Here is a 10252-nt window from a genome sequence, read left to right on the forward strand (position 1 = left end):
GAGCGTCTCCTGATAAGGAGAGATCTTTTAATGAGTTTAGCACATCGCCTAAAGGTGAGTGCCGGAAGATGTCCGCGGAGCTGAACTCGATGATCGGTGCCCGATCAGGATCGATGGGCGCGGATGCGCGCGGTCCCGATCCTATAGCCGGAGACGAGTCCGAGGTTCCGGTAACACAGACCTTGCTCGAGTCTGGGTCTGTGTGCGGCTCCAACGCCGCTGAGTGTGCGGCTTCCCATCCTCGGCCGGCGCAATCTGCTCCGGATCTCAGGCCAGAGCAGTTACAGGCGCTATCTCCCGGGCATAGTCCGATGACAGATTTAAGTCATGTTCATCGTGGTGGCTAGGAGCGCCTGCCATAGGCTCGAATCCGTCAAAGATCAAGTCTCCGCGGATATCGGCTATGTAATTCAGGCTTCCAAACATGACCTGATGGCCAGGGGCGTAGCTGTCTATCTGCTCTAGATGGCCAAGCGAGTTGGCCCGCAGTACGAAGCCACCGAATACGAAGATCTGTCCGGGGAGGAAAACCTCCCCCTGGACTGCGTTGTTGTAGATGATTGACGGAGCCATCAAACCTTTTGATGACGGCGCAGCGGAACTCTCAATGAAAGCACCAATGTCGGTGTCAAAACCGGCGGATCTCAGGTAGGGGGTCCCGAACTGTGCGTCTGAGGTTGATGGTAACAGGAGGCTGGGGACACAATGTTTACCCAGGTTCGGGCCCTCTCTATGGAGGTAATACCCTACTTCCTGCTTGATTGATCTTGATGAATATGAGTATTACAAGAGTTGATCTACCAAGAGATCGTAATGGCTAAACCCTAGAAGTCTAACCTGTGTGATTATGATTGTCTTTCTACGGACTAAGCCCTCCTGTTTATATAGACACCGGAGGGGACTAGGGTTGTACAGAGTCGGTTACAAAGAAAGGAATCTTCATATCCAAACTCCAAGCTTGCCTTCCACGCCAAGGAGAGTCCCATCCGGACACGGGTGAGAGTCTTCGGTCTTGTATCTTCACAGCTCAACAGTCCGGCGCATATCAACAGGTCGGACGTCCGAGGACCCCTTAGTCCAGGACTCCCTTAGCGGGGTACAGGTAGACCCATAGTACGGAATAACAACAGTGGATATGAACAATCTTGGGTACACAGACGAACCATTTGTCCGAGCCAATGATGTGACGCAGGTTTTCTATGTGAAGGACATGTCTACCAAACCGAGAAAAAGAAAAGATAAGGAAGCGAATACATCATACGATGAGCCAAAGCGCCATATAGTTATTTCAAGGAAAAGGGACATCGTGGGAGTGGAGGGCAAGACAGACATGTCTCAAGATTATGAAAAATTTCATGAAATTCCTCCCTTCAAAGTGAAGGCTGACCCAAGCACCCTGTTACACGATGAAGATTATCCATGGTTACGGCGCAATAAGCAAGGGACACGCGCGAAGAAAAAGGGAAGACTTTCTCTCGACAACTATTCTGATGATGGCTTTTATGTAGAATATCATTACAGATACATGACAAGAAATAAAATGCCTTTTGTAACAGATAAGTTTTCATCTGAAACCCTATACTTCGAAAGAGATTGTCCATTTTGTACACGAACTGCATCCAATTTTTTGCCGTAACCCTCTCAACATTTTAGCATATGCTATGTGGGTGAAATGATGATACCATGCCAACTTTCAACCTTTTCGGAGTTCATTTGTACTGCTTTTCAATTTCAGAGTCATTTAGCTCAAAAAAATCAGTAAATTCATGAAAAATAGCAAATGAAGTCAGAAATGGTTGAAAATTGATGATGTGGCTTTGAATGGTGCATGTTGAACGCACAAAAAGTCTGGAGTTGAATTAAAGTTAAAAAATGAAATGCCTTTGTAATAGATGAGTTTTCGTCCGAAACCCTAATACTTCGAAAGAGATTGTGCATTTTCTACACGATGTGCATCCAGTCGTAACCCTCTCAACTTTTTAGCAAATGCTATGTGGGTGAAATGATGATACCATGCCAACTTTCAACCTTTTCAGAGTTTATTTGTACTGCTTTTTAATTTCAGGGTCATTTAGCTCAAAGAATGAACTAATAGCAAAAAAATTGAATTAAAAAGATTTTATAAAACTCTAATAGCAAAAAGAATGAATTAAAAAGCTTTTATAGGACTCTAATAGCAAAAAGAATGAACTAATAGCAAAAAATAATGAATTAAAAAGCTTTTATAAAAATCTAATAGCAAAAAGAATGAACTAAAAAGAATCAATTAAATATAATATTCATCAATAGCAAAAAGAATCAACTAAAAAGAATCAAAATAATATTAACTAAAATTATCAAAGTATTATTTGTTAAAAACTTTAATAGTAAAAAGAATTTTCATAAAGTATTTCTTGTTACAAACTTTAATAGAAAACTAAAATGCTTTTATAAAACTCTAATAACAAAAGGAAACAACTAAAAAGAATCAATGAAAAAGAAAACTTATGCAACTAAAATTATATAAAAATTTATGCAACTAAAATTATATAACTACAAATAACATATGCAAAAAATAACATTAAAAATTTAAAAACATAACAAATGCAAAAAATAAAAAAAAGACCCACCTACTTGCCACCACGGCCTGCATACGACTAGAAACCCTATAAATTGGCCAAGATGCAGGCCCGCAGTGCAAGCAGGCCTAATGGGGTGTCGAATATGCATGTACTGCCTGCAGTTGAGAGGAGCTCCAGCGAGTAGCGGCAGCAGCGCTTCTAAACCACTCCGAGCCCCTCTCAACTAGCGAGGTGGGACTAAACTTGTGGATGCGGAAGCAAAGACCTTTGTTCACGATTGCTGGCACCAACCGGGACTAAAGGTTGGGGGTATATAAGCCAACACTTAGGAAATTTTCAGAGTTCATCTGCAGTTTCCCCGACGACGCCGAGCACCTCAACGCTGCCAGGCTGCCCCGGCGCCGTCCCCCGCTCCCTCGCCACGCCCTGCCCCGACGCCGTCACTGCGCCCCTGCCCGCCTTCGTCGCCGCCGTCGCCGCCCCCGAGCCCGCGCGCTCCCCCTCCTCCCCGAGCTCTCGCCGCCCCCGCTGTGAGCCGCCGCCGCCCCGGCTCGCTGTCCATTTTTTTTGTTTATTAATTATGTTTATGTATTTTTTTGTTCATATATAATGTAGATGTATATATATATGTGTATGGATGGATGGAAGGATGTATGTATATATAAAATATTGATATGATGAATTTTTTTGTTCACAGAATTTTTTATGTTCATATAGAATTAATATCAAGTGGCACTTTTGTTCGTTGAAAATTAACCGTAACTCCGATGAAAATAATTTATATATGAAAATCGATCAGAAAAATATGATGAAGAAGGCAGTTTATACTCTACAACAGAAAAAGATGAAGACAAAGAGGATAAAATATTAGCAACCAATAGATAAATACCAATTTAGTGTAGACGGCATTTTCAGAAATAGATGATCAAAATTGGCCACAATTATGTTTAACTCTTCAGTTGTACTGCCATTCTACAGTTCGTCCAATCAGTTATTCACTGATTAGGTTGTCATTAACTGTCATCACATACTGCAATTGTAAGTTGCAAAAAATATTTTATCCGGACTGGACATAGATGACAGAAAAGGTGCTGCTGCAACCTTCCAAAATGACCAGTTCTACAAGTTTCAGTAATAATAACTTAGAGAAACTTGGAGCAAAACACATGACTCTTATAGGATAGCGTAGATAGATACTCCCAAGGGCAAAGCAAATCAAGAGCTGAACGTCCAGGCATACTCCCAGGGTGTAGGCTCATCTTCTTTTTGTATCTCACCTCCCGGAATTGGAATAATGAAATCTTCAAGACGATGCGGAGTAAGCTCCATATGACACTGTCGCTTCCTAATCTTCGCATCCTTAAGAACTTGTCATTAACGTCACAATGCAGCACATGTTTAGCGTTGAACTAAATCAGCAGCTCATGGTCGCTGAGTATACATTAAGATACCATTTGTGCTCCCGGTCAAAACAAAGATACCATTTGTGCTTATGAACATCAGGATGAGTAGTACATATCACTACATGAGTGTCAAGAAGTTTAGCGAGTGTCAAGAAGTTTAGCAAGTGTGTTTTGTGAGGCACTCGGTAAACATTTAGATTTCTTTCCTTTTTCCTTTTTTAGCGAAAAATACTCGTAACCATCGAACACTCTATGTATCTATAGCTTAACACTCGGTAAGATTGAGACATTCGGTATAAATTGGACATGTGTCCATTCTAACCGCAATTGAGAGAAGACGGACAACAGAACCCACTTTACCGAGTGTTTTTTTAATTCAACTGCACAAATTCCATATGTAGAACCACTGGTTATATATATATTCAAGAACTGCAGCAAAAGATTTATGATAACTGGTCTCGTGGACAGAGTTTTTTTTTTGGCAGCAACTACATTTTGCTTCAAGTTTTCGGTGGCTCAGTGCAGCATTGCGACAGTGGGCCAGGCAGAAAGGTATTCTTCAACTTCTCATTGCTAACAACAAAGTTCTGTTGGGTTAAGGCCCTGTTCGGATATCCACCAGATCCGTGGAATTAGAGGAGTTGCGGAGTATCTAATTTCCAGCTCCAGTATTTTAGGCTACAACTCCGCCGGCTCCGCGGAGCCGAGTCTGGGAGCGGAGGGACTCCGAACACTCCCTAAGTCGGAGACAGCTGTGGCAGTGTAGGCATTACACCAATGCTTATTGTCGAAACGAATACCCGTGCGTTACCACCATTCCAAAGTGTGGCCGCGCAAGCTGCGAACAGTACATCCCATAGACGGCCAAACCACCCTAACACTTCACAATACTGGTAGCATTAGCGACCCAATGTAGCGCTCCAAGCTTTCGCGAGATCACATCAGCAGCCTTACACCTAAGCAACAGGTGCGAGATAGACTCCGAAGCTGGGCAGAGATCGCAACCGTCATGGGGTGCCACGGCAGTCCAACCCTTCCATATCATATTATCCCTTGCCTTGTGTTCAGTCTACCTCGAAAGGCCACACGAAGAATTGCAGTCGCGGCCAACGATTCCCCTGAAAGTCAAAAGCTTATAAAAGTAGTCACCTCCTCCGGGTTTCAGCTGCATGCTGGTTAGGTGTTGAAGCAGCACATCAAGCTCATGGCTAGCCGAGGCAATCATCAAACCAGAAGGACGTCCACGAAACACTGCCAACCAAACAATTTGTTGACTGAATCACCTCCATATAGGCGTGCCGTTGTTGCCACCAGCCTAACATTTTTGGTGAAGAGAAGCCTAAATTCTTTCATATTGCAGCAAAACGTCAAGCTAGACGAAACAAAATCCAGGTGCCAATCAAGGACAATATTAGAGCATTTCGGCACGGTGGACGAGCAGCATATTGCAACAGAGTTCTACAGGAACATTTTTGGGTGCGAAATTCCATCGCAGCCAGCTAGTAACTTGCATTTGCTCTATGGCCAGTTGGATTCGGTTTCCCTTGTGTATCCCTGCCCTTCTCTTGGGAAGAGATTTTGCAAGCAATCAAATCATCACCCAATAACAGGAGCCCAGTGCCAGATGGTTTCATAAACAAGTTATATCAAGCAAATGCTTCACTTCTGAAAATTGATCCGATGGCTTTTTTTCTCCGAGTTCTTTGAGAACAAACTTGATATCTCGGGAATTAGCACACATATCCCTACTTCCCAAGGTTGAGACTCCGCTGGAGATCACGCACTACCGCCCGATTGCGCTGGTCCATAGCCTCATCAAGCTTCTCACAAAGGTTCTGGCTATTAGGTTGCAGCATTTTATATCAATGCTTGTTCATTACATACAATCAGGCTTTATCAGAGGACGTATCATAGTGAAAAACTTTGCTTTAGCTTCGAAGCTCGTGGAATGTACTCAGAAGCGTAAAATGCCTTTGGTCGTGCTAAAGATGGATTTCCAAGAAGCTTTTGACTCCGTCAGTTGGAGCTGCATTCTGCAATTACTATGACAGAGGTTTTGGAGACAGAATAACATTTCCGTAAAGTTCTTAAAAACTGGATTTGGGAGATCTTAAAAACTGGACAAACTCGGGTAATGCTAACCGGGTGCTTGGGCAAGGTGTTTCCGTAAAGTTCTTTGAAAGAAAAACTCTGTTTGTCATCTGTATAATCCAAGGTTAGGCCCACTCAGCGAGTTTTTTTTTTCCTGAAAAGGTCGTCTTGTTTTCGATTCAGTTCTAGTGCTAATTGTTCAGTCCGGCATCTCAGTTGAGCGGAGAAAAGAGCTCCATTTTGTGTGGATACATGCAATCGAGACGACATAATCGTATAACTAGTTTCATATGTCACCATTAAAATCCAAACATGTAAGGAAGTTACACATGTTTTATCCGGGGAAAGCTGAACCAGGATGAAGTATATTTATCTTGCACCCGGAGTCCGGAGAGCACATCCACAACTCCGTTTCTACATGACCAAATGAAAAATAAACATAAAACTCTGGAAACAGAAAACAGCAGGAAAAAGCACTAGCAGTACTCCCAACATACGACTAAAGCACCAAGGCTCTTTCTTCAATCATAGCAGCATTAATCCATCAAAAACAAAACTGTGCTAATTAAGGGCCATAATACACATGTTGTAATCCTAAAAAAACATGTTGACACACGCAGCATCTGTGAACCTCCTGAAACTTTGTTATGCCCAAGTTGCATAATGGACAACAAAGATCAAATTGACAGGCTATGGAAGTGATACAGAATAACATTTCAAACAGTAAAAATGCCTCCACTCAAAGAGCATGACGTGCTATGGAAGCGAACGTCTCATCTTGAAGTAAAAGAAAGACTGAATTTCTAGTATTAAAAATGTCGCTCGTGCATCTTAACCGCGACGAAACTAAAGCAAATTTGGGAGGCAGGGAGGAACAGTAATGAAAGGTTCTATATCATAGATCGATACTTCATACTTCAGAACATTAAAAGGATATTCAGCACATCATAATACACACCGAATGATATCACAGTTGCTACTGCAACCATCCAAAATGGCATATTCTACTGCTGGTCTGCTAGTACTACTAAGTAAGAAGAGCTAAGGACAGAAGACATGATCTGAGTCATAGCAAAGCAAACCAGGAATCATGATCATTCAGACATGCCCTGTGGAGAATGGAGGCTCCTCATCTTCTTGCATCTCATGGCCTGGAATTGGAACAATGCTCTCTTTGAGGCGGTGGGGGGTAAGCCACATGCGATACTGACTTTTTCCGATGTTCACAATACCTAAGAATTTGCCATCAATATCACAACGCAACACATGTTGGTGGTTAAACCTGACCAGCAGCTCACGCTCGTTTAGCACAGCCATATCATTAAACAACCGCACGGCAGAATCAAGTGGTCTTGTCTTTTTCTTTTTGAAAGAAGTTAAATAAAGTTGTCTTGATGCCTCCACCGTTGATACATCAATCCTGTACCTGAAAGCCCAGATTTCAGCCTCGTAATCCTGCATCTCCCAGACATCCATAGAAGTGTTAGAAACCGAGCGGCCCCAGAAAGCAAGTGTTCCCTCCATGTCGAACAACTTACTATGATTGCATGGCTGGGTGGGACTGCGCATCCACCGGAATGACTCTGCTTCTGTGTCAAACACAATGATATCTCCACCGCCTCCTGTAATGTCACTAGTGCCATAAGGATACCAGTGGAGGCTGCCACGGTGGTGTACAGGTGATGAACAGTATGAATAGATCAGCTTGTTCCATAACTCCTCTTCTGCGGAAGACGACAAGACTGTTGGCATTCTGACGCTGATGCGCCTTGGCCTGTCGGATCCCACTGTGAGGACATATAAGCTGGATTCAGACGTCTGATGTGACCGTGAGACCCAGAGAACCCTGTATTCTCCAGTTGGATGGTGCTGGTAGAAACCAACCATGGTATTGTCGATGCCTTGCCCAACTTGAGGCTGCGGTAATAGAGCATGCTTGCGGGTAACCGGATTGCAGATGTAGAATTCATATCCCCAAGAAACAATAAGGAAGCCATCACAGACGGCTATGGGCTCATTCCTGGAACGGTGTTTGGAGCCTGAGAGGAAAGGCCAAAGCTGTTGATTGGAGGCACCAGCACAGACGTCGCCCAAGACGACTTGATTGGCAGGCTTTCCACACCCATCCACAATGGGGAGCGACGGCTGGCGTCGGTGGTGTTCGAGCATGAATTCAGGTGTGGATGTGGCACTACGCCATGATGTGTTCACAGCTCGACAGCGGCCGGCGTCCTTGGATGCCAACAGGACGAGTATCTTGTTGATGATCTCCTCGGGCAGGTCCTCAAGCAGGGTCGCGCCTCTCCTGTCCGGCATAGTGCTCCGTCGAGTCCACTGAACTGAAAAGACGCGGCAAGCAACTCCTTCAGACCAGCTTCTATATAAATTAGAAAAGAAAACAAGCAAGTAAAATACAGGAGGGAGGTGAGGTGAGACGGGTTTACCCTCGGAGAAGGGACGCGCCAGAGGAGGTCCAGCGGCGGCGGCGGCGAGCAACGTCGGCAACGCAGGCGTGTTCCTTGGATTCTAGGCATGAATACAGGAAAAATTTGAGCGCCAGCGGTAGATGGAGAGAAAAACAAAGAGAACGCGCCGGGGAAGAGAGATGCTCACCTGCGTCAGGGAAGATTGCGCTCCCTTGGAGTTACGGCGTGAAGCGGAAGAGCGGCTTGGTTGAGTGAGGCGGAAGGGCGGCGGCTCAAACCCTAGAGGGGTCGTGCTCGTCCGCACCGAGGCCAGGAGGGGAGCTCGATCTGGAGGCCATTGCGCGAGGTGTGGACTGCAGGGAGGAGGCGAGCGAGATCGATCTGGACTGGAGTCCACGAGGCCGGCCGGCCGAGAGCTCGATCCAGAGGAATGGGGAAAAATTAGGTCTTGCAGCACTGGGGGGAGCGTCGAATGGGGTGGGGAATTTTTCACCTCGAGGATAGAGGAAGAACGGTCGCTGGGTCTTTTACAAAAAATGCCATTGGCCCAAAGGCCCGGTTTACTGCTTTATAAAAAAAAATACCATGCTACTTGACAAAAATGCCATGCTATAATTTAATAAAATGCCATGAAAATATTGTTTTGCTTCATTTGGTCCATTGTGCAAAAATCAATAAAAAATACCATGTCAGTAGAAACAGAGAAATAACTTTGCCTTTGTTAATTTTTGTAAAAATGCAATCTCTTAAAAATGCCATGATAAAAAACATCATCTTTTAATAAAAAATGCAATCAATAAAAAAAAAGTCATCTCTTCATAAAAATGTCATATCTTAATAATAAAGGATGCCATCAATAAACAAAAAATGGCATCTCTTCATAAAAAATGACATCTCTTAATAATAAAAATGCCACCTCTTAATAAAAATGCCATCTCTTAATATTTTATAATACCGCCATGCTAATTTACAAATTGACATGCTAAGTTATAAAAAAATGTTTAAAATTGTCATGTGACGTAATTTCCAAAATTTGTAAAACTGCCATGCTAACTTTGGGAAGAAAAATGCCATCATGGTTCAGAAAGAAGATAAAAAGGGGGGTCTTGGGATTCAAACCACGCCACTAGCAAGTGGGGATGTGGGGGTTATTGGGAAAAGAGACCGTTCACTGGGCTTTATCCTCACAGCGAACCAGTTTCAAGTCTGACGTGGCACGGTACATGCATTGAGATCCGTGCACTGATGGGGAGGGGGGCGCTACGAAATCCCTCATAGTTGACGGTCGCCAATTATGATTACCGGATAAAAATTATAGAAGGTGTAGTAAATTCTTAGGCAATGGAGTTCTCTTTACTACTACAATTTGAAGATTACTCGCATGTCACTTTTCTCTTGCAAAAAAGAAATTATTTCTAATGATTTCACATGATGACATCACTATAATATAGGGTTACAATCAAGAACCCCGATACATGATGAAGCTTGAAGAAGCCAAACAACACTACAAGCCTCTATCCAGCTACAGAATGTCAATTGATGTGCTACCCTATTCTCATCATGTTTGAGTTTTCGGGGAATAAACCCCGTCTCTTCATGGAGAGTCTTAATCACAGCCGTCAAGTGACGATAAGCTAACCTAAACAGGTTGTTGCTGGATAAAATAGCTAGAGCTTAAGAAGTAGACAATGACTCGTAAGTCTTAGTGTTGGATCTCCACGGTCATGCCTTGCAAAAGAGCAGGGATCTCCGCTTCATTGCAATTAAACAG

The 10252-nt window shown here is 43.6% G+C and overlaps 1 protein-coding gene across 1 annotated transcript; it reads right to left on the reverse strand.

Annotated features, from left to right (window-relative positions):
- Nucleotides 1-6938: 6938 nt before the first annotated feature.
- Nucleotides 6939-8987, reverse strand: LOC123165544 (uncharacterized). Its single transcript, XM_044583213.1, has 3 exons — nucleotides 8669-8987; nucleotides 8500-8581; nucleotides 6939-8394 (listed from the first exon to the last, which is right to left on the reverse strand). Exon 3 carries the CDS (start codon nucleotides 8369-8371, stop codon nucleotides 7154-7156), a length of 1218 nt encoding a protein of 405 aa, XP_044439148.1. The 5' UTR covers nucleotides 8372-8394; nucleotides 8500-8581; nucleotides 8669-8987; the 3' UTR covers nucleotides 6939-7153.
- Between the last annotated feature and the right edge of the window lie 1265 nt (nucleotides 8988-10252).

The sequence above is a fragment of the Triticum aestivum genome, chromosome 7D (genome assembly GCF_018294505.1).
Source record: "Triticum aestivum cultivar Chinese Spring chromosome 7D, IWGSC CS RefSeq v2.1, whole genome shotgun sequence".
In the NCBI taxonomy this organism is placed as follows: Eukaryota; Viridiplantae; Streptophyta; class Magnoliopsida; order Poales; family Poaceae; genus Triticum; species Triticum aestivum.